General features: G+C 38.9%; 1 protein-coding gene and 1 long non-coding RNA gene across 3 annotated transcripts in view; both read right to left on the bottom strand.

The window, feature by feature from the left end:
- LOC124155181 overlaps window positions 1-25,152 on the bottom strand; it is a 130,384-nt gene that overhangs the window by 9,968 nt on the left and 95,264 nt on the right. For both annotated transcript variants that reach the window (XM_046528901.1, XM_046528907.1), the window contains 3 exons: window positions 24,149-24,349; window positions 23,364-23,457; window positions 10,327-10,486 (listed from right to left, as the gene is read on the bottom strand). In XM_046528901.1, coding sequence (XP_046384857.1) covers window positions 10,327-10,486; window positions 23,364-23,457; window positions 24,149-24,349 — 455 coding nt within the window. The remainder of the gene's footprint in view (window positions 1-10,326; window positions 10,487-23,363; window positions 23,458-24,148; window positions 24,350-25,152) is intronic.
- On the bottom strand, window positions 1,281-6,847 carry LOC124155196. The gene is made up of 4 exons (XR_006864164.1): window positions 6,421-6,847; window positions 6,153-6,334; window positions 2,518-2,642; window positions 1,281-2,421 (listed from the first exon to the last, which is right to left on the bottom strand). It is a non-coding gene; the product is annotated as an uncharacterized LOC124155196 (long non-coding RNA).

Below are 25,152 nucleotides of genomic sequence, written 5' to 3'. Positions count from 1 at the left end.
CGAAATATAAATTAATCTTCCAATAACAGTCATATTGAGTCTCAAAGGAAGTGCATCTTGCCATTTCCTTACAACAATCCCTTAGAAACAAGAAATTCACACCAAATGGACTTCTGCTTACATCATTACAGAGATACTAAAAGCTAAAAAATCACAATATTGTGCTTCAACCACTAAAATATCCATAACACTATTCTAAATGAAGCTTGCCATTCATCTTGATGCCTACTGCAATACCCCTTACCTTTAGTTAAACTGGATACAATTTCAATACAGGCATCCCCCGAGTTACGTAAGAGATGCGTTCCGGCAGACTATGCGTAAGTCGAAATTTACGTAAGTCGAACCTTTGCGTTGGCGCTTCAGATATTGCTGTATAACAAGTTGTATCGTACAGGAATGAGCGCAACCACATACGCCACCACATCCATCGCTAGAACTGCAAATTTTCACGTTGTTTGCTGACTTGGGATTTATAAGCGATTTTTCTACAGAAATTAATGAAATTTCCTTCGAGGAATGACAAAAATGGGTCACTTTGTTATTTTTAGCACGTAAAAAACTCTATAACTATTCGATATTTTTTCTACCATAGGTTGTACGAGCGAATATCTACTTCTTCGCGCTCGCATTCGAAAATTAACGTAATCATTTGAAATACGGTTATCGCTTACGTAAGTACGGATTTACGTAAGTCGAGACATACGTAACTCGGGGGATGCCTGTATTCTGCTTTTCATCTCAAGGCCCTATTCTGGAAATATATGCACATAGTTACCAACTTAGGGTTTGTAGGAAGGAATCAGACAAAAAATGATATATTACTACACTTCTGGTATACATATTTATTATTAATACATAACAAAAATTACAAAATATTTTCAGAAAAGCACTCTACAATGTTACATAAATGTAGCAATACACATTTCAGTTTCACTGAGTGTTGGCTAAGAACATAAAAAGGAGAGCCAGGGCTCCCAAGAGACATTAAATTGGCTACTATATACTTTGTTTGTTTGTATATGAGGTATTTCTCTGCTGTCTTATCACTCTAACTTGCTTGTGATTCATATTTCCAATGTAGTAGTGGGATTTTTTCCTTCAACTCAGTGTTAAAAAAATACACTTCAGGCATTCACAGTAAATTTTGAAGAAATGGGCAGAGGCTAGTCTTAAAAAGAAACATTTCTTTGTTAGCATTCAACACTGCATATGCCATGTGCCCCACTCTAGCAGAATAGAAGAAAAAATGAAGGCTACAGTAAGGAGGCAAGTTACAGTCCCTGTGAAGCAACTTAGGTTGTTCCCGAAGTCATTGTAAGAGCAAAAGATATAATACGAAAGGGAATATGTTACCAATGTTAGCTATGTAAGCTGATCTTGATTGTGCTTAACTTCAGGAGCCAATAGCATTGAACATGGAGACCACCAGATTTGCCTTAACCTTATTTCTATATAATATGGAGAAGCTGGTGGACATTTTCAGGTTAATTTTATATATAAAGATATTTACATACATAGAGTGGAACACAATGTCTTTCAGTAATTAGATGGCAATTAGTTAAACAGTACTTTAAAATAACTTTCACCGATGCAAATAATAATAAAATCCTTGCTACCCTTTTAACAACAATCCCTTGGGAGGGACAGCATAATTTTCTTGCCAATCAAGGTGTGCAAAGAAATTGATCAGCCCTATCGACAAAATCCCACTAACAATTCAGGAGGGAGTTTCTAAAGAGTCATTCTCACTCAAAGGCGTTGATGCATTAACCAGTATACAAGATAATCACCCAAAAGAAAACATGGAAAAATTGCCCAATATTATGTCACGCAAACCTTTAGACCCTTGCAGCAAACCTGAAGATACTAGTTAAAATACTCAGGAGACACCTGTTACCACAAGCCAGAGGACGTGGGGAGAATCTTAAAGAAGCTAAAAAATCTCTAATAGACTTTACAGTATGACCATTGCTACTATGTACATTTAAACCATGCTATACATAAGGCATAAGATAATTTATCAGTCTTACTCTTTTTAATTTTCTCTTTTTATTTATCATCTTATTTATTTATCATACTCTTTAAGTTTTCTCAACTCCTCAAAATATTTACTAATAGCCTCAATAGACTTGTGAAACTCTATTCTCCTTTGGATGGTAACATGGGGCTTACCATTGATACTCTCTCCCATGTGTACTTAATCTTATTCCCTCAGTTCCACATATACTGAGTATTTCCACCAGCTTCTCCATATTAATGCCAGCTGTAGCCATTTGGGAAATCATTAAGCTTGAAATAACACTCCACAGGGTTTGTAACATTCCCACCTTCTGTGTCTTCTACACATTGCACAGATAGTCCTGCATACATCATACGCAAGTAATTTTTTGGAGTGGTAATCAATGACAGACCCATGCCCTGTGAATGTAAAAAGAAAGACATTTTAACTGTTAACATAATAAAGAGGAACAATTTATGCATAATTTATTTCCCAGAAAATATGATGGAATTTACCAGATTTACTGTCGTATGATTACCCATTGCCTTTCTTCTGCCATCCATAATCATAAGAGGCAATGATATCTACCTCAGCTCCATCATTGCACTGCATAGGAGACTCTTCACTGGGAGTCATGCCACTGAAATAAATTATGTATACAGAATGAGGGGCCACATATTAATTAGCCAATGCACTGCACTTAGATTTCTGTGACTGGGTGGAATTAAAACTAAGGAATAGAAATAGTATGATAACATTGGAGGTAATCTACCCCTCAACTTATGATGTTCTTGATTCAACATTAGGGAGGACATTGTATATGTGTCAGACACTTATACCCTATCATTGGTTAATGTGACACAAATACATTTTGCCACTTTGGAACTCATTAGCCTAACTAGAACATTAATCAGTATGTATAATGAAGTATTACTAAAATTATAAATTGCAATATTTCCACTGAGTTTTATTATGACAAAACGCGTTTCATTGCTACAAACAACATTATCAATTGTTGTTGTCATAATAAGACTCAGTGGAAATATTGCAATGTCTTTTTAATTGTACTAATATTAAAGACCACCATATTGTGCCCAACATCATACCAGATATAGTGAAGTAGGTTGTAATTATGATAAATGTAGGAAAGCAACCACAATCAGGACAGAACCATCAAGAACAACAGGGAGATGATGTCGATGGATAGGAACATTTTCCTGCAATATTATTTCCACTAGTTAAATATGATTATATGCAATTCTTTCGGAAAGATAAGTTCAATGTGATCATTAGCATTCACTCAATGCAACATTAGGAATTTGAAACGAATAAGGGTATGCAATTAGTATGTACAGCCTTGACTTTTAAAAAATTAACGACAGAGAAAACATTTCTTCACATTGCATAAAAAAACAGGTTGTGAGAGAAGGATGAACATCATAAGTGGAAAGGGTATGGCCACGGAAACAAAGCTGATTGAATTATAACTAATACTCCTCTTCTGGCAAGCACATGCAAATAGCTGTTAGAGGAGACAGGTAATCCCTTTAAGAAATCAAGAAAAAGTTTTTGATCCACGAAAAATATTGAAAGTCTTAGATAAATAAGTAGCATGTAAAATTATGAAATAGAGTAATAGTTGCAACACTGAGCACACCAGTAAAAGGGCAGTGCTGAGTACTTTACCTCTTTAAGAAACAATGACTAAGGAATAATAATCAAGGAGAAATTAGATTGTCTTCAATTGCTGAATAAATACTTAAGATATGGATACTATAGTTGAAAATATATGTTAGATAGACTTCTAATCCTATGACCTGATAACAGATCACCATAATTAATCAACTTATAATCCACATTAACACAATCCAGCAATTATTGATTTTCTATGTTAAAAACAGCAAATCTGTGGTAATTCTCTGGTTCTAAATATCAAACACTTTATATAGCTCACATCACCAAATTCCAGTCAACAGTCACTTAATCGATAATGATTTCATCCAAAGGAACCAATAACAAATTACATTGAACCCTATTGGAAATTTCTTATAAGTCTTACAGAAATTCTTATAAGAACTTTGCATTTCTTATAGCATTCTATAAGAATGTTGCGCAGGTCACATAACTTTCAGGTTTTTATCCGGCATGCATTTAAGTCACCATAACTTATGTTGGCAATTTATAATTATTTAAGAAATTCTTATAAGATTTTTTTGGAAATTATGTATAACTCTTTGTTAAGTAATGTTCTGCTAATTTATTGGCGTTTTCAGCATGGTATTTGACATAAATGGTTCCAAGAAGTTGAGGCTTCTTCTTATGAGACTTGTTAATACATATCCCTAAGAGCACACGAAAAATTGTACACTTATAAAATCTGTCTGTTTCGAGTCTATAGATTACTTAACCGATGGAAGTTTGATATGGGCCATGAATAAGCACGATGTATACTACGATTGCATACGTTGCAGGATACGGTTGCCATGGAAACCTTGTTTGGTTGTTAGGTTGCTAGGTATTGCTTTTATATGTTAATCATTCACCATGTTTTTGTGTGACCTGTTTAATGAAATAAGTCGTGTGTTTCTAACAAAAATAAGGCATTGACCTCATTTGGTAAGTCTTACAAAACTGGCATTCCTAAAATCATGTCACCTTAAACAAACAGTTTCTTGGAATTTTAAACTTTTCATCATTAATTTAGATAGACTTGTATATTTTTCAGATTGTGACATATCTAATATAAGTGGAAGTTTTAATGAAAACAGTGTTTCAATGGACAAAGTGAGTGATTTAGTCGTCTCTGGAGAGAATGAATTTGTATGAGTAAACCTAAATAACATCTGCACAATTATTATTTTATGGAAAATACATCAACTATTATTCTCAATCAGTGTTTCTGGGATTCCTATTAATTTCCCTAAATCTTGCACTAATTGTTAGCCATATTCTACCTATCCTTTTCTCCAAATGGCATCAAATTCCATTTTACTTTATTTATTTCTTTCATTATCTATCCAAATCTGCATGTAGAGGTCATTCTCTCTGGTATCTTAAATAAACATTTCTCCTATGTATTCGATTTATCAATTTTTCCTTTTCCTTCCCAAATAATTTCTTGAAGTATCCCAAGTCGAACTTGAATTTTATTTCATTTGCTTCTTCAATTTTCCAGGTTAAATCATTCCATATTGCAATTCCTTTATATTTCATTGCGTAGTGATTGCCAAAGCCATATTCTATTATCAGTCCATCATTCCAGGATATCGTTGGTTTCATTGCTTTTAGTTTTTTAGTTTTAAAATGTGGGGGGCGTTAACCCTATGCAGAACCCATGACCTGAAGGAACTCTATGGTATCTCGCATTGTCTGGCCAGTCAGGTGAACTTTACAGAACTTGAATGTCCTTGCTTGATGCACACTAAAGATAGACATTACATTTGGTACATGGGAAATCATTAGGTTTGCTGTGTACCAGATATAGGCACCTTCATTTGGAAAAAATTAGGTATAATGCTAACTTTGTACTCTCAGGAGGGATGTAAATCTCATGTAGCTTTTTATAGAAGTTTGCACAAGTGTTTTAAGCATGATGATATGATATTTATAATAAATATTTCCATGAGAAAATTTCTAATAAATAACATTTTGTAATTGATACTTTTGATAAGAAATTTTCTTATAAGAAAAATTCTTATAAGAAATTTTCTTATATGAAAAATGCCCAATTTCTGATAAGAAATTTTCTTATAAGAAGAATTCTTATAAGAAATTTTCTTATAAGAAAAATGCCCAATTTCTGATAGGAAATTTTCTTATAAGAAATTTCCAATAGGGAAGGACAATAAAAAATTAAATGAAACTAATTTAAAATTACACTTGAACAAAGTAATCATCAAAAAAATTAAAGCCTCTGCATTTCCTAAATTTTAGTTTATATATTGGACATACTACTGGTAATGTTCTTGGAATGCAATGTACATGGAAATAAAAAGCACACCGACTGAATATTTCCAAGAGATATGAAAGAACGTAATGCAACCACAAGGCACATTTAAAAAAAATGAATTAACTTTCACATTGGGTCTCGGGGGACCAATAACGCTACTACTTATAGTCTCATTTTTTAAACTGATGCGGTGAAACTTACGGTGTTAAGGCCAAAGTGAGAAGCTTCTCCACCTCCACAGCTTCCGTACTCGATTGCATCTTCAACCTTTGACCCCACAGATCGCTCCTACCTTTTCCAAGTGGAATTGGCGACAGACGGAATAATTAGGGTTGCCAAAACCCGATTCATTTGCTCATTTCCAACACATGACAGGACGCACACTATAAATGAAATAAAAAAATTATTTTCAGCTAATAACATACTTCCATTCTTAAATTCGCAATGAGTTATTTACTAGAGCACTTACCTATATTCACTGAACGTTCGAGAAGAACTCTTCTGTCCCTTCGTAAATTCCTTCTTCCGCACAAACCGCCCCGCTTTACTAGTGGATGACTTCATCGTTAAAGCAGAGAAGGCTGAAAAACTGGCATATTTCACTAAAAAGTTAGAGAAATACTCGACTTTCTAAAGTATATTTCAACACCGAAATCTCTGCACTCCTGTAACGCTTCAAGCCATTCACTTGTTTCTCTGAATTTCTAGTTGCTAGTTGAGAGTCGCACCAACCTAAGAAATTTGACGTTGTTGCCAAGTCGAACGTCTCTTTGACATATGTCATTTCTAGCGATACAATGCTTTAAAATAGCTTTCTAATATAAGTAACCCTTAAATTTTTATGTTTGAACATTTCAGATGCCAGGATATCGTACTCCAAGTCGGGATTAAGTCCATACTATATTAAGGAAACTTAGTATTATATTACTAAAAGTACCGTTGGTACACTTGGTAATAGGTCAAGATAGAGTTTAAAATACGTATATTTTGTTCATTACCGAGAAAAATAAGCAACTGATGCAAATATTTTCCCGACAAAAAATTATTAAATTGTATCGAAAACCTTAAAAACTCTTGATACTTGTAAAGTTTGAGAAGATACAGTCGCTGTTGTGACTACGGATCTATCTCGCTCAAACTACCTTAATAAGAACACGAAACAACCTTATAGGCCACATCTTGAGACATGATGGCCTGATGAAGACAATCGTCGAAGGACAAGTGGAAGGCAAGAATGGAAAAGGAAGACCCCGAAGAAAATATATGGAACAAGTAAAGAGAAGAAATACGTAGGTGTGAAAAGATTAGCTGATAGGAGAACTGAGTGGAGAGCTGCGTCAAACCAATCCTAGGATTGTTGACCAATGATGATGATGATGAACAGGGAACAAAATTTTGCTAATATATCACAAAGGCTTTACGCCCTGTAGGCCTGGGTTCAAGTCCTGGCAGTAGCAGAAACTTATCAGAGATGGCCCTATCCCTACTTGAGTGTAATATGGAGGGCACTTCCAGTGCACCACTCTGTCCAGCACATGGGACATTAAGTCCTGGTCCCTTTGCAGCCTCTAATTACAACCTGGCTAATGCCAACATAGGGTTTCTATCCCCCCAACCCCTACTTCATGGCGCTAATGACCCCAGCTGTCGGTTACCTCCTTCCAAATAGCATACCATAGATAATACGGAGCACATAGTACCCGGGAATTCAGAATTTTCCGGCGTTTAGATCACTTTTTTAAAGTGAGCTATTTAAATAACCGCACAACTGCCATCATGGCGCCAGCGATGAATAAAACAATGATAAATAGTCCGGAACAATTTTCCCTCTTTATAATTTTTACGCATTAAAAAAAGCATTTTCCCATGAAATTTTAGCATAAGTGGATTGAATCTAATGGGTATAGCTTCTATGTCGGCATTCTAACGCGAATTCAGCGCCGGGACCTTTGAAGCCGTGTGACTCATCTTCACGTAATAGTTTGCTTCCCTATATCTGATAACAACACCGGTCACTTTTTGTATTTCGATTTAATGGTGCTATGCCATTCCTGAGTTTAAAGGGACTGCCTTATCATTCACGTCTTAAATTTGACTTCAATGATTACATGACGATTGACGAGGCGAGTTATTCTCCGAGGACATTAACTCCCGTTCCGTTAAAAATAAACGCTTACCACCTAGCGGAGTTAAGGTAATAGCTACTCCAGTTCCAACCATGTTTCATTTAAACCCTCTTACAATGAGATACAAGTTGAGACAGTTCTGATAAGCGCGCCGCGCAAGCAACTTTCCCTCACCTCCATTCGTCCCGCAGATGTGGGGTTAGCCCGCGGAATGAGACTACGCATGCTGCTTTTACAATCGTGTTGAATCACCACCGACTTACGTCCATACCAGAAGTACGACTATCTTTTTTGAATCACCTTAGAAGCCAAAATTTTGGCATGGGAGGATTTTTAACGGCGTATGTCGCCGTTGTATTTCGCTGGGGCGACGGAAATATAGCGTTGGCAAAATTCTAGAAATCCTTCAGTTAGGGATAGATATTCCGTAGTTCATAATTCGATTAACGACCATCTACTGTAATTAAAATAAATATGTTAAAAACAGCGTCGATCAATAAATCGCGTCGCGGCTGCATCTTCGATCTAGAGTAGCCATGTATCGGTAGGTCTCCACTCTAAGGAGAGTAAAACAAAGAAAGAGCAACAAGTGGTATCACTGATTGCATGGTGATCGCCGGGGATGCATTATCACCTTTCGTGATAATGTTAACATCTCCAGCGATCGTCTGTCTTAATCAAAAGTAGTTACGCATACTCGGCGATTGCCGTATCTTTTAAGTTTCGATATCTTTCAATGGCAAATTTGAACTAAGAGCGATATTTGCGTTCGTAAAAGAGCATGAAATATTACTGAGAGGACGCAGGGGGAAGCAATACTTAGATTCGCAATGTTTTTAGCTTCACGCTCAACAGGACGACGTCATTTCAACCGTTCCTGTATTAATTTTTGCAGCTCATTGAGACGAATAAATAACCTAACTTCATATTGCTACAGTCGGGATTTTCGAAACAAGTCCAAAGACAACTGCGTAAAATCAAAATTAGCAGCCTCTTTGGGGCTGGGGTTATGCTGCACAAAATCAAAAAACTGCATAAAATCAAGAAAAGATGTAAAATCGAAGTTCACCATTGCAACTCCCTATGCTTTCCGGCCGGACTTGAGTGTCGCTGCGTAAAAACGAGAATTGATGTAAAATCGAAGTTTTACTGTATCTGCAAGCACTACATATACCGTGGACTTCCTTAATGGAAAACAGGGAAACATGATGATCCAAACATTTGCTTTACAACTGCATTAATTAGTATCCCATACAAAGTAAATATTTTTGCTTTCATGACTGACAACTGGAAATAGTATATGATGTTCCACTCTTTGAACATCGCATACACTGAACATATTATTCCTCAATCAGCACAAGGTAGCCAAAAATCACAGGATACTTTCCTGGGATACAGGGACATTAACCCACAGAATGGGCTCACTATCCCAAGCAGAAGGATCTAGAAGGGATCAAACTATAGAGTACACAGGGGAATGCAGCAAGATGAATGTTTGGTTGAAGAGGGATTGTGAGAGGTCCACAAAAAGAAGGATATTGTGAGGATCCAGCATCCACAATTGCATAGTTTATTGGCTTACCCTCAGAGCAATGGCCAATCGCAGCCTTTCCACTGGACCTTGTAGAACTACGTGACGCTGATATTCAATATGGTCACATGATATGATGGATTCTACTCTAGCCATTTGGACAATGCTATTTACAATACATTGGCATTGTAACCTTATCATGAAAGAAAGATTGAAAATTACTTCGGCAATGATTTAATTTTGAGCATGACGTACATGCTACTGATATCCTTTGCTATGATTGGACCACCACAGTACCCAAAATTCTGTATCTCTGGTGCTGGCTGGGTCTGGAACTTGAACCACTAGCAACACTCAACATCTCACCATTATGGATTGTGAAGGGTGGTCCTAAGCATTTTTTTAGGATTAGCAAACTATAATATCAGAGAAAGAAATAGTCTCTGAGAGAGAGGGAAGAGAATGGATGATATTTCAGACTTTTCAATCAATGGTAGCTCTCTCGATCAAATTAAGAGATACATTTACAAGAAATCTAATGCAAGGGTTTACTATAACAGCTCTCAGAACTATTGATTGATGATGGCGTTAATATTATTTCATAATTTCTAATTAGATACAGGTGCTCTCATCTTCATATGCATTGAGACGCTTGGTCTAGCTTTTATGACCTAAAATTTATGCCTGATGTTAAAAATTCCGATTAAAATTCACAAACCTCAATGAATCAGTTGGCAGCCTTGTTTGATCTGCTCGCAGACATTCAATGTGAGTATCCAAGAAAGCATTCATGACCGTAACTGCTTCTGCCACCTTCATAGAATGCATATCCAAAGTTGGAGGTGGTGAAACCATTGGCCTTCTCCCACCAATTCCTCCTAAAATGAACCAAAATTTGAGTCATAAAAACATTAACGAAGTGATGGATACCTGTAAAAATCTTTCAGCGTAGATGACAATAAAAGATTTTTTACCAAAATGGAAACTGGTTACAGAAATAATACATTAAATTACAAATAACTATACACGTAATGAGATATAATTTAAATGCTTAGATTTAGAATGTTTTATTCACCTAAACTTATAGTTATTAATTACTAGTGATGACCATTAATATGGTCAGAGTAATTATAGAAATTTATACCCAAAAAAGAAAAATGAAATAGTATAAGGACTGTGGGGTAATTTGCAGAAAAAGTTTTTCATTTCTTATTATAAACAAATTCAGTATTCTAAAATAAGAATAAAACAATTGCTTTTAACACAGTGAGGCTGAGCATCATCTATACATGATGTGCCAGACTCCGCCCAGATCCGAGAGTCACCTATAGATGACGGCCCAGTGCACTTGGCAGCCTCAACCTTGAAAGCTCCGTTCTTTGCTTTCCCTTTGCTTAGTGGTCTAAGATCTTCACTAACATCGGCAGTAGGTTTTCAGGCATCTTCAGTTCACATTGGTTCTGGTTCCAGCTTTCCCCTGTCACCGACGCCCTCCGAAAGCTCGTGCACTTTTTTATTAAGTAATTTTCGCTTAAAAGTATTGTTAGTGTTGTAAATAATTTCTCTATTTTCAATATTTATCCACTAATTCATTGCTAATCATCCTCTACTTTGATAGGGATGAATTTAACGATGATTTTATTTGATATTTTTTTTTTTTTTTGAGAACTGCAAAACTTGGAGAGAAATTCTTTGATACAATTAAGTTCTATTATGTTGAGTCTCAATTTTTTAACCCTAATATATTTCATTATTTATGAAGAATTTTTATTTTGATTAATTGGAAATAAAACTAACTTTAACTCATAATTTCATGTCATTAAAATCCAGGGCAGTATAATTTTAGAATAAAGTGCTCCACCCATCACGGCATCTTCACATGAAGGGAGGGCATCCTCAGCATGTTTCGGTAATACTTTTTGATTGAACAGACAATAGACATATACAGTGGAACTTGGTTAGTACGTTCCTCCTTAGTACGTTTTCCTCCTTAGTATGGCGATTTCTCTCACAACATTAGGAACATTCACGAAGTGTACTCCGCCGATTTCGTTCAAATTTGGTAGGATGGTAGTGTTCCATAATTAATGGAAATTTGCAAAATTTCCCCTGCCCTTAAGCCCTGTGGCCCGAGATATCTGCATCCAAAGTTGCGCGCCGGCCACCCTTTTTGAGGCGAGGGGCCCCTCACTCACGGGCCGGCAGCGAGGCGTCCCTGGCGGCAAGCGCTCGGGGGAAGGCCTGCGGGCGGTCCGGGCGTCAGCGGTCTACTTACTCTCTTCCCACAGACGAAAGAAGCGGTGGGTGATCCGAGGACTAAACGATGGCCAATGTTTTCGAGGAATTTTTGAATAGCTTAAATTTGTACACATACCCTTGCGGCTCCTGCTTCTAGTCAAGATTTTCAGAAGGGTTTGAGAGGAGTCATAAAACCCACTCCTTCCACCCTCAACTATTGTTGGCTGAATGGGAAAACCAAAAGGGCTTCTCCATCAGGCGAATGACGATAGGGTCTTCGGTACCTCTGTTTAAATCAGCAAAAATGCTTTTTCTACCCATTTGCGAAGTGAACTCCGAAAGAGGACGAACAAGCAAGAGATTTTGTAGACGAGTGAGCTGCAAAGCCGTTCCTTTTATTTTCATCGAAATGGTGATCAATCCTAGGAATGTAATAAAAATATTGGACAGCAAGTTTACTGCATGGATTTCCACAGAACAACCTACTGATTACGAAATCGAGTTGGCGGAAATTTTAGCTGGTAAGTTTCATTATTTTTTCATTTTTTTGTAACTACGGTGAAGTTAATCGCATCCCATCCATTCTTTATTTTTCCCTGTTGAATAAAATTTTCCCATTTTCAGATTCCTTGAAGTCCTGTGTGGAAAGCGAAGAATCATCCTGTGTGGTAGAGGAGGATCTAATTTTTGACTTCGACGGGAGGACGGAAGAGGAGGAAGTAGTAAGCGAAGATGAATGCGACAGTGCAGATGGAAATGGAGACGATGTTTCTCCTTCTTCTTCAACATCGTACGAGCCGTCTCCATTGAAAAGGAAGAAAGAGGGTGATATTAGTATGTCACAGAAGAAGATGGCAGTGGAATACTGGCGGTCCGGAAAAACTGGGCCACTGAAGATAGATACTGTCAGGCACCGTTTTAGGTTCGTGACCTCAAGAACACAGCTTGTCCGGTTTGAGGAGCAAATTAATCAGGCTGGCTCTCGGAGGGAGAAATTGAACGCAATTTCTTCATGTTTAATAGAGGGATTTAGAAGAGCAAAAGAAGATTTCCTGATAGTGCACGATAGTGACTTACGAAGGTGGGCGTATGAAGATAATGGCAAAATGACAAATCCTCTAGAAAATTTTTCTGCTTCAACAGGATGGTTGTGGAAGTTTAAAAAATCGCATAACATAGTGTCTAGGAAAGTTACCAAAGTTGTTTCTCGGAAACAGAACTTTGACTGGCAAAAGACATCCGAAAAGGCACATTCTTTTGTAAACGATGTCCGGCTATTATTGGCCCAGAAGCCAAATTACTTTCTCTTAAATACTGACCAGAGTGGGTTTAAGAAAGAATTACACTCGGGACGAACCCTGCATTTCCGAGGAGTGAAAACGGTGGAGTCAACGGTACAGTCCCTCGGAGCGACGACCCATTCGTATACGATACAGCCGACGATCTCGATGGATGGTGAACTTCTCTCTCCTTTATTTATTTGCCTGCAGGAGAAAGGTGGAATTTTTCCAAAAAATGTTTCTGTGTTTGAAGCTCCAAATCTTCACGTCGTGGCTTCTAATTCCGGTTTGTTGACGAAAACCATTTTGCTAGAAGAGTATTTTGGTAAAGTGCTGTTTCCAAATTTAAAAAAGGACACAATTCTCTTGGTGGACTCGTGGAGTGCATTTAATGACAGAGAAGGAAATCTTTCCATGAAGACAGGATCATTTCAATTTGAAATACAGCAAATACCGCCCAAAACTACAGGCATCATACAGCCGTTGGATGTGTATTTTTTCCGAATGTGGAAGAATTTTGTGAGAAAATTCTCCGACCGTGTGTTGCTGGACCAAATAGACTTAAATTTATTTCAAAGAAATAATATTTTGAAACTTCAATCTCTGACTCACTCACAATTCCGCTCCTTTGTTCAAAAATTTCATTCGCTATTCCTGGTTTCGAGCGGGATACACGAATGAAAGACCAGAAGTGCATATTACGCCTGTTGATTATTGCTTCGATAGTAATACAGTGAAACCTCTATACAACGAACCCCTATACAACGAAATTTTAAGAAAACCCCTCTATTTCGAAGTTAATGGCCCGGTCCCGGTTCCTTCCAATGGTTAATGCACGCAAAAAAACCTCGCGTAACGAACCTCTCTAACTACGAAAACTCCGTACAACGAAGTCCACACTTGGGCCCAAAACAGGAAAAGTGCCCCTCTAGAACGAATTATTGAGAATAAACGCAGTATTTTACATTTTATAATTTTTCCTTAGATATTTACTTAATAAGCAGGAAGTAGAACTACAGCGGAGGGTGCCGTTGACGTGTCTGCTAAGGCAATGAAGATAGTATCGACGGCAACATCGGAAAAGGCGCAAGCTCAAACAAGCCCTGGGATTCACATGCATATTTTCTAAACGCGTGAGAGTGTAACACGGCCCCGATAAGTCATACTATGTAGAACTGGCTCGCCACCATCTGCTTGTCTCGTATCAACTCACTCTGCGACCCCTGTTCCGAAAGTACGTATCAAATGTCTCTTCGGAGTTGTTGCGAGCGAAGTTGGGAGGGGAGTTGCCTTTTTCTCCCCCTCCCCCCCAGGTAGCTGGAGGGTGAGAGCGGGTCGGATGACTAATGGACCGAGAGGGGCGGGGGCGTAACAGTGGCAGCCGGCCAGCTGTAACCCAGTACAGAAAGGTAACCTGAGAAGATTTCTACGTAATGTGATCTTGCTGATCTTGCTCGGTGAAGGCCATAGTCAACTAAGATAACTACTGATTACTCATCCACTCCTCTATCACCCTTCTCAGCTAACGGGGAGCGAAGCATTGGCTTTATTTGTACCTACTTTTTCTTATGGTGGGAACCGTCGGAGTTGACAATGTATGTTTACTATGGCGAAGTATTCAAAACTTCATTGGTTGGTGTTCAACCAATGAGCGCAAATTTTTATCTACTCTGTCCCCATCCCAGAGGAAAATCTGGAGAATCCCCTCCACCAAATATATATATATATATATAACCGTCTTTTCCTTGATGGATGTAGTCTGTTGTCGGCACCATCTTCAGAGTGCCCAAAAGGGTGGAATGAAGAAGCACAAAAAGAATCAACCTGTGTAGTCTGTTAACCTGCAAGTGGTGCGTTTGCTCGAGATCGTACATATATTTGCTCGATTGCTTGAGGATACCATCTTCATTGTGTTTATGGAACGCCCATAATTCGACGGGGATCTGGTCCAACTGGAAGAATTTCGAAGCTGATTTGGATTCCACGCCGATCGCCAAGAAATTTAATACTTGTGACACGGATTGGGCGAATACGTTGCGGAAGACAGGTAAGACTGAAAGCATTTTATTTGATGATTCTCTACCAATTTTTCTATTACGTCATGAAATTATTTTGCCCTTTAAAATCACTGATGTTTTGAAGTATTGCATCTCGTAAAGTAATTCATCTGTTGCAATTGTATAATAATTAAAGGCAATTTATTTCACAATTTTGAATAAAATTATCAGTGATCCTTCAAGATATAGCATTTTAACTACGTTTTTGATAACAAAATATTGGTACTCAAAAACTGCAGCTCCACTTTCACGGCTAATTATTACGTTCTAGCGCTTTATCCTATTCCCTTCCGTAAATTCCCATCACCTTTGGCAATAAACCTCTCCGTACCTTTACCCTACCCTTTCTCCTAGTGACATGGTATGACGAATGGCCTGAGGTGCCTTGCCTATCACATCATACCTTTCCTCTTCCCGTCCCCCCTTCCAACCCGCCACGTCCCTCCAGCGCACCCGTTCCCCACTTGACCAGTCACTAACTCCGACCAACCAAATTTTCATGCATGGTACATACCTGATGGCATCGCTCAGCAATGTCAAGTAACGTAAAAGAATTTATCTTTTACGTTACTTGACATCTTTTACGTTTTGCTCAAAACCAAATATTTTTTATCTATCAAGGAATCACTGATGATATAAAAAATTTGGCTAGTCTTCAACTTATTTTATCTTCATCGCAATGGATTCAGTAGTAACAAAGATGCGACTCTTCAGACTCGAATATCTTTCCTGTGTGCGAGGACAATTGAAGTCTGGAACTCATTCCCTGTTCGCTTTACTGATTATTAGGAGCTGAGAAAACATAGGAATAGTCTGTCCTAGTCTGCTTTAGTCATTACCTGTGGAAACGGCTGCAAGAGTTGATTGTGACAACAGGACTTGCTTCTACGGTACGCACTGGAAAATATTTTGAGATTCTTTCTTAATTTTTCTATAAATTGAGTATTTTTCGGTTATTTTTATTCCTTCCTTATTATTATAATTATTCCTTTACAGTAAAATGGCCAATACCACCAAAAAACGCCGACAACTCTCCATTGAAACGAAGTTGCAAATTTTGGAATCGGTCGACACTGGAGAGAAAAAAACGGCAATTGCGGAGAGATTTAACATTCCGGCATCCACACTTTCCACAATTATTGCCAACAGGCACAAGATGGGAAATGGTATTGAGAAATTTGGTCCGGAAAGGAAGAGGTCTCGGTCATGCAAAAATGACGAATTAGACAGGAAAGTATTTGAGTGGTTTACGGAAGTGAGAAGTGCCAATATCCCGTTATCTGGGTCCATCCTACAGGACCGGGCGAAAACAATAGCCCTAAAATTAGGGATAAATGATTTCCACGCCTCTAATGGATGGCTCTCAAGATTTAAGCGTCGGTGGAATTTGACGACTCTCAGGGTATGTGGGGAGGAAGCAGCAGTCGACGTGGCCGTGGTGGAGGAGTGGAAGAAAAATTTGCCTTCCTTGGTGGCTGGGTATGATCCCAAAGACATTTTTAACGCCGATGAGTCTGGCTTCTTCTATAATCTCCTTCCGGACTCCACGTTAGCTACCAAGGGAGAAATTTGCCATGGGGGCAAACGAAGTAAAGAAAGATTGACCGTTCTTTTCTGCACTAACAGTGACGGGTCAGAAAAGTTGCAGCCTTTCGTGATTGGTAAATTTGCTAGTCCGAGGTGCTTCAAGCATGTTAAAAAATTGCCATGCCGTTATGGGAATAACAAAAGTGCGTGGATGACGGCAATTTTATTTAGAGAGTGGCTCGCATCACTTGACGCAGTCATGGGGGGTAAAAATAGAAAAATTCTTCTTTTCCTTGACGGCTGCACCGCTCACAAAACATCAGATATGAAACTGAGAAACGTGAAAGTCGTACATTTTCCCCCTAATTGCACGAGCAAAGTGCAACCACTCGATCAGGGGATTATTTCCCTCGTGAAGAGGGCATATAGAAGGCAGCTGGTTGAATATCTTCTATCTAGAATAGGAAACACGGAAGACATCAAGTCACTGAAGTGGAACATCCTGCAAGCCATTCAGCGTCTCTGTGTTGCATGGGATGGAGTAGAGAAGAGCGCAATCACGAATTGCTTCAGGAGGGCAGGCTTTCCCGGAGAGATGGACGTCCAAGACGACCCACAGCCGGAGGAGAGGGAGGAATGGGGCGAAGTCGCACAATTGTTAAACATTGAAGGGGTATCTTTCGAAGACTTTGCAAACATTGATGATGATCTCGCTGTTTTTGGCAAGAATGAGGATCCTGAAATAATCACAGAGACGCAGGGTGTGAGCGATGAAGAGAGAGAAGAGTCCAGCAATTGCGTAGTGCGCCCCAGTTGGAAGGAAGTGGTGGACGCAGTAGATGTTTTGGAGCGAGTTTTTATTACTTCAGAAGATGGAGTAGAAAATTTGAAAATTCTGCGGCAGGTTGAGCAAGCAGCCAGTAAAGAAATGAGAAAAAGGATGAGGCAGACAACTTTGCAAAACTATTTTAAATAGAATAATTTTGGATTAAAAAACTTAAAAACAGATACCGTCTCTTATTTATTAAAAATATTATTTAAACCCATTTTTTTCGAAATTTGTTTAAACTTCCTAAAATGTACTCATTTGAAAAGAATATGGAATGTTTCGGCTGAGGTAAGTCTCAAGAGAGCTGTCTGTATATACAGCGAGGACAGTAGACGATGTTGTATTTATATTTGTGAGGAGGTAAGTGAAGGAGAGATAAATCGAAAGGCAGATTACTAATACATGAATTTTGTCCTCCTTCTGGGTGTGTGTCAAATAAGTTGGGTTACTTGAAGAGCGGCAGACCACAGGGTCACGCACTGTCGGAGACGCATGAGATTTTGGTTAGGGGAAGGGGAATCACTGAGGAGAGGGATGGCTCCCCGAAGAAACGTGGAAGGGGAGGGGAGATAACAGCAGCATTGTAGAGAAACAGTCGCCTAAGTGCGTAGTTCTTCTTCCTTTCAGAGGGGAAATGTTATTGAATAATAGACTTTTTGGTATGAAATGTTTGGGAGTGGTTAGTTGTAAATCCACTCCTTTCCTCCTCATTTCAGTGCGTGCGTGGGGTTAGACTTCTTGCTGTGTCCAACTGGAAACATCTCCATTCCAAATTGTTAGCATGAAATATTACCAGTGCAACTAGAGTTTTCAGATTATCGATCTTCGCCTGGTTTGGGCAGAAGTCCTTCAAGTGTCATAAAAGACGCGAAAAGGAGTGGGATCAGGTTCTTTCACGTGTTTTTATTCTCTGCTAACGTAACGTAACTGATTGCTAACGTAAGTCGTATTGAATTGGTTAGATAGTGCTTTAGTGACTAATAATCCCAGTTTAATAGTTATGGCCTGCAAATGGCACATACGAGAGATACGTTCGGTAAAGGACTGAAAAACCACAAACTTCGCTTAAAATTGACTAACAATAAGTATGAAGAGGTGAACTGGATGAATTCCCAGCGATTCCAACTGTCCTTATACTCGGGGAATACTTTGTTGTTGTTTTTTGTCTATCAGTGGGTAAAGTAATCGCGTAAGCTTGGTTTCGCTGAGCGTATGACTGATGACGGTTCCGGGATTTCCTTCCTTACCTTCCCATTCTATCCTCTCCCGAGGGCGTCGGCGGGCTCCTTTGTCGCGACGACCCCCTCCTTTTCCCTACCTTTTTACCACCCCCTCCTTAGGTAACTCGGGCGTATAAGTCTCGGACTTGGTTCTTGGGCTAAAGTTGAAACCGTATGGAGATTTTTAGTCTCTCCTAAACACTGGATGAAAGGCGACAAAGCGTGGATTCAAATATTATCCTGGCTTACTCGAGGATAGTACTGCGTTTTGGCACCGAGGAATGGGTGTACCAGCGGAATACTGATCGTGTCCAGCTTCTATTAAGTTATACCTGAGAGGAGTATCGGTCATACTGAATGCATTATCATCTGAGATTGCCATTGTTACTTCGATTGCCGACTTCCACGATTTTACTCGTGGTAACTAACACGCCCCACCTAACTTCCATCGTCGTTTATAGATATTAGTACATACCGGTCACGAACATAGATATTTACCGGAATTTCAATAGGATGCCAACAATGCACTTTATTTCGTAAGTCTTTGGGCAATATTGCTCTTTCAGGCAAATTTGCTGCACAAAACTGCCATTTGATATCGACTTCAATTATTACACTCAAAGAATAATGCCGACTAGATACTCAGGAAAATTATGGATCACTCTTTAAGACGTGATCCTTTGACATTAATTTAAAAAAAATTGTTTATCATCACTCTAGGGAAGGTTTTAATGGCGAATGAAGCAAGATTGATAAATTTACTCGACTTGCATCGTAAAGCACACGGAACACTTTGTGCCCCTGCGAAGACGCAACCCGCTCGTTACCCCTATACAACGAAACCCTCTACAGCGAAGTCATGATTTTCCCGGTCCCCTCAAATTCGTTGTACGGAGGTTTTACTGTATTATGAAGGATAGATGTGATATTATAGTTGAAGAACAAGGGTGCAACTTTTTGACATTCATCAGATGCGCTATCTGTGCAAAAAAATGCTGTTTTCACCATTTTTTCAATGAACATCACAACTGTGAAAAATAAAACACTATAGAGCGCCATTTTTTGTTATTATTTTATCTATAGAATAGATGATTGATTCATAATTATTTTGAGTATCAATGTTTTCACCATTTTTCGCTGAAAAAAAATAGAAAAATTTGTGCCCTATTCCACTTCTGAATGGGATTTCATTGTTTAATGTGAATTTTTGCCTTGCATGGTAGGTATTTAAAATTAGAGCGGAAAACTTAAGTATTTTTGATGGTTGGGGTTCATTTAAGAGTTGCGCAAGGGAGAGACTTCCACGAGGTTCATAGTTCAGGACTCCATAAACAGAGATGAAGACGGAGGGGGACGGAATACATTATTTGAAAGTGATCGGAAGTCTTTGAATCAGATCACTCATGGGAAATTCGGGTATCTTCACTTTATTTGGTTAATGGCACCTTTAAAATAACGGAATGATGGTAAATCCTCCCAGAAAGAGAAAAAAAAAGAGTGGCCTGTGCTAAATGTAGGGTTTTGTGTCTATTCCTTCACGGGGTGAGGGTAAACGATTGGGTTTTTCCTCAAGCTAAAAGGAATATTATCTATAGGCTTGGGGATATTCGAAGGTCAAGACATTATTTGTGGGAGTCTTTGAGGGTGGGGTAAACTGTGAACGTGAGGGAAACATTTGAAAGGAAGCGGGCGCCTTCTCATTGTGCGTTTTTATGTTTCCCGTCCCAAACTGCAAACAAAGACCGAAGGGAGAGCACCCGCGGCGTTGGGTCAGTCGCTACTGGTCGGACCCAAGCTAATGAGTGTCGAAGGTCTTCGACTGTTCGGCATTGTCACAGTCACGAAAACGGAATTCAATCCACCTAGAGTGTAAAATCTGGCGCATGAGTATGTAGTTCCTTGCCATTGTGCGTAAATAAGTTCAATGGACTCAAAAGAGAATGAAAAAAAAGTTTAGACATTTCTTAATCCACTGGCATTCACTGCAGGGTTAGAGGAAATTAATATGTCGTAGACGACCTTTGGTGTCGGTTCACAGCAAAAGGAGGCGTTACCCTCTCAAAGACTTCAATTTACCCTGGTTTTTCCGGTCTTCAAGCGGTGAAGGTACTATTTGCCTGATGTTAAATACGTGAAGGAATATAGGATGCGGTAATCTAATTATTTGTTACTCCGAAAATTCTTGAGGCGCCTTCCCCCAAAATTCATGTTGAATGTCTCTTTTTTCCTACAACACTAATTGATTAAGTTTATCATCTACTTAATACGCAAATCTGCATGCAGCTAAAATGCTGTAGCGTTAAATTCGCTATGAGTAACATTAATTTTGCCCTTTACGACATTACGAGTAGATAAACATCGTAATTTGCTGGCAGGGGTAAATTCCCCGCAGACGTATACAGAGTAAGCATCTTTTGAACTACATTTATTATATTTTATGGAAATTTGTCAATCGGTCACGGGAAAATTATCTGCATTTATCATTTATAAATTATAGGGAAACTGGGCTAAGGTGATTGTCATTCTTGGATGCCTACAAATCCATAATTTCTATCTTTCCTCCGCTTCTTGTCAGCGTAAGGATGGTAGACCGCTGACGCCCGGACCGCCCGCAGGCCTTCCCCCTAGCGCTTGCCGCCAGGGACGCCTCGCTGTCGGCCCGTGAGTGAGGGGCCCCTCGCCTCAAAAAGGGTGGCCGGCGCGCAACTTTGGATGCAGATATCTCGGGCCACAGGGCTTAAGGGCACGGGAAATTTTGCAAATTTCCATTAATTATGGAACACTACCATCCTACCAAATTTGAACGAAATCGGCGGAGTACACTTCGTGAATGTTCCTTGTCAGTCCCGGTACCATCCGAGCAATATACAGGTAAAAGTATCTGGTTAGTACGTTTGAAAAAGTTGAGCTTTCCTGGTTAGTACGCTCAATTGCTTGCCGTGACGCAACCCGCAATTCGTTCTCTAGTATCTTCTTTAGGGTCGTTAATCTCTGAATTCATGATTTAATTTATTATTATTAGCCATTAACATTCTTGCATTCATTCCACATCTCTTCCTATGACCATGATTTATCCAAATGCATTACTCAATTCTTGTGACGTGATGAATAATAAAATGCGGCCATTTTTCGAGGCAGTCATTTTTTCGAGAGGTGGTGTGTCCCCCCCTTAGGATGTTTGAAAGAGATGTTAGTTGAATCAACTATATGCCCAAATTGTTTCCATTAAATTAAAATATTCCATTAAGCAGCTAAATTCCTGTTTGAATCCTGTAAAGGAAATCACAATTACTCGCCAAAATCTTGGGTTTCCTGCTGCATCGGCAACCTAGTCAGACATTCCCGCATTCGTCGTTTTTTTTCGTCCATCCCCTTAAAAAAATGATAGATCAAGGATCCACTGTATACCTTTTTATTTATACATACATTCATCAAGTGAATTATAAGAGGACACGTTTAATATGCATTGCGCAATTCTAGTATTCGACGTATTCGAATATTCAAGCAATGATTCAATATTCGAATTCGATATTCGAGTTTGAGAAATGTGCTATTCGTCCCATCTCTACATTTTATGCACAGCACACTCCCGATCATCCCAATGGGCTAATTAATGATTAATGGGGAGAGACGGCACAAATAATCGGAAAACAAAGATAACCCAAACTTTCACTTAAATGTCTTGCAATGTTCATAATTTACCTAAGACATACAATATATTATTATTTATGCAGTTATTCTGCTATTTTAGAGTGCTTCCCGGACTTAAGCTGAGAGCTTTCTTTGCCAGTGCGCGATCTTTATAGCGGCAATAACATGGTTGTACTTGTATTATTGATGCTACATGTAAGGCCTGGTTTCGAAAACCACATACAGGTGGCTGTGTGGTCAAAAATTCATAAGTGGTTTGCACGAATGCTTCAAAACCACTGCTCCACGTCGAAAACTACACTGTCAGGCACAACGCCTCGTAGTCGCGTCTCGCACGAGATGCCCGCGTAGCAAATGGTTCGAAATGTGTATCCATGACCAAGGAGTGCGTTCGCGTACTGAGACGCTTGGAAAACAGGAACACGGTGCTCCCAGTTAGCGGGCTATCGCTCCCGTTTCACGAAGGGGATTCTGACGGAAATAATAAGCCCAGTGTATCCTCACATTAATGCAGTAATTCCGATGATTTTGCATCCGATTCTATTTTTTATAAAGATTGCGGAAAAAATTAGGCGAGAGTGAAAATCATGCACGAATGAACTGCAGCTGGATAATCCGGAGTCTGCTGTAATGTCCCCCGAGAAATCTATGAAAACATTGTGATTTTCATTCACGTGGTTTTTTTGGCAGTTTGGCACTAATTTTCTTTATTTTAAATGCGAAGAGAGTTCAGGAAGGCGATCCTACACAAACCTCAGACAGTAATTGAAGTTATGACGACTTTTCCACAGATTGTAATAACCCCTTTTTCTATTAGTTACTTACCTGGTTAGCACGTTTTCCTGGATAACGCGTCCCTTTATTTGTGGTCCCGTGAAAAACGTACTAAAGAAGTTCTACTGTACACAGAAATCTACGAATTGTGATAAAGAAGTTCTACATGAGACTTGTACCTTGAGGGTTTCCAAATCTTCCAGTAAAAACCTTGGATAGTATGTTAGCAGCTCTTCTGGAAGCTTCCTCAGCTTTTTGCTTGTGAAGAGTAGCCTGTGGATTTTGAAATCCTTGAAACAATCAATTCTATCACTACATTCATACATAATAATGACACTACAATATAATAACTTATGGCTCATTTTTAACCACCAAGTTCAAAAGTAAATTTATGCCTTATTATTCTTTCTCTATCGATGAATGTGCCTAAACATGCTTTGAATAATGACTCTGCAAATTATAATTCTCAATCACAAGCAGTCTTCATGTCAGCTAGAGAGGTGACATAATAAAAGAATTATTTTATCTAAATATAAGCTTTGGAATCTTCCTAAGCTGGCAGGCCATGATTTTTTCAAATTGTAATTATCAAAATACAACAAACTGATGTTTGATGAACAAAAGTAACTTTAAAACATTTTTTACATATGACCAATCTATAAAATAATTTAATATTATTTATGGGCTTTTACATCCTGTTCCAAAAAAGTTTTAAACTACATAGTTATCAGGCCCCACTCAGCTTGCTACCCCATCAAATTATCAACGAAAAGGTTAAGGACATCGATTTTTCAGCAAGTATGGCTCGAGAAGTGAGGCACAGATTGAAAAACATAAAATTAAAGGTCCCTTTATTTGTTAAACTCTATTATAGTTGAAAATAAAAAAATAGTGAACAAGCTGTTTGAGACAACGATAAGTTGCCACGTGCATGTATTTCTGTGGGCCTGCAGAGAACACTTACCATTTGGCAATAGTAAGCGGCAGCTGATGCCATTCCACTCCGATTCGCAGCCTGTGCCTGAGCGTGTCTTTCCTTCTGCAATCTCCTGTTAAGAGCAGCTGATTTTCGAGCCTCCTCTACCATTTCCCTCCAGCTACCCTCATATTCATCATCAACCTCTTCTTCACTATCATCCTCCACCGCAACTCCTCTCCGTTGGAACTGCATGAGAACAAGTAATATCTTGAGCACGCTACCTTTCATTTATATTACACCACAGTTTAATGTATTAAGTGACAATACCAACTCATTTTGGCAAATATGATAAAGAGGAACACATCTGTGATAGAAAAACTTTAGCACTTTTATGCACAATTTATTTATGCATCAAACAATGTGTTTCAACTATACAGACCATCATCAGGGGCAGTCTCAATTAGCACCTAAATATACCAACCTATTGCCATAGCGTGATGATTTAGCGAGTAGAGCAGTGTGTCCCTGACGATGGTCGTCTGATTTGAAATGCATTGTGTGATAATTGAAATTTGAGGAAAAGTGCGACAGTTTTGCCATCATTGTAAAGTGGGTGCGTAATCACGCAAGCAGTAGAGGGCCTGAGGGAGAGTCTTGCGTTTGGAGCTGGTCTCTAATAGTATCTCAAGCAATTACAATATAATGTCACAGAGAGGTGGGTTTGCAGGTAGTGTGTTTAAGTCCCAAGGTCAAATCTGAATGAAGACTCGCATGTAACCCCTTCCAAAAATCTCCTTTTAGTACAGTGTCTTATGACATATGCTGTTGGTGATTGCAGGTGGCCATGGGAAGAGATCTCTCATTTATGCACACTGAGCAGGTGATTGAGTGATTGGGCCACACTCGCTGCCCCTCACATACGTTTGCACCCCACACTCCTGCCAAACAAAATCAAATCTTGGAAATGAATTACAAGAAATGCCTGTTTCGATCAGAATCCCTTCAAAGTGAGCCTGTATCCCATCTTTGCCAAATCATTTGGTTTGTCT

Source organism: Ischnura elegans, chromosome 1 (assembly GCF_921293095.1).
Source record: "Ischnura elegans chromosome 1, ioIscEleg1.1, whole genome shotgun sequence".
Lineage (NCBI taxonomy): Eukaryota > Metazoa > Arthropoda > Insecta > Odonata > Coenagrionidae > Ischnura > Ischnura elegans.
The sequence above is the reverse complement of the archived record's forward strand: the minus strand, read 5'-3'. Positions and strand labels throughout refer to the sequence as shown.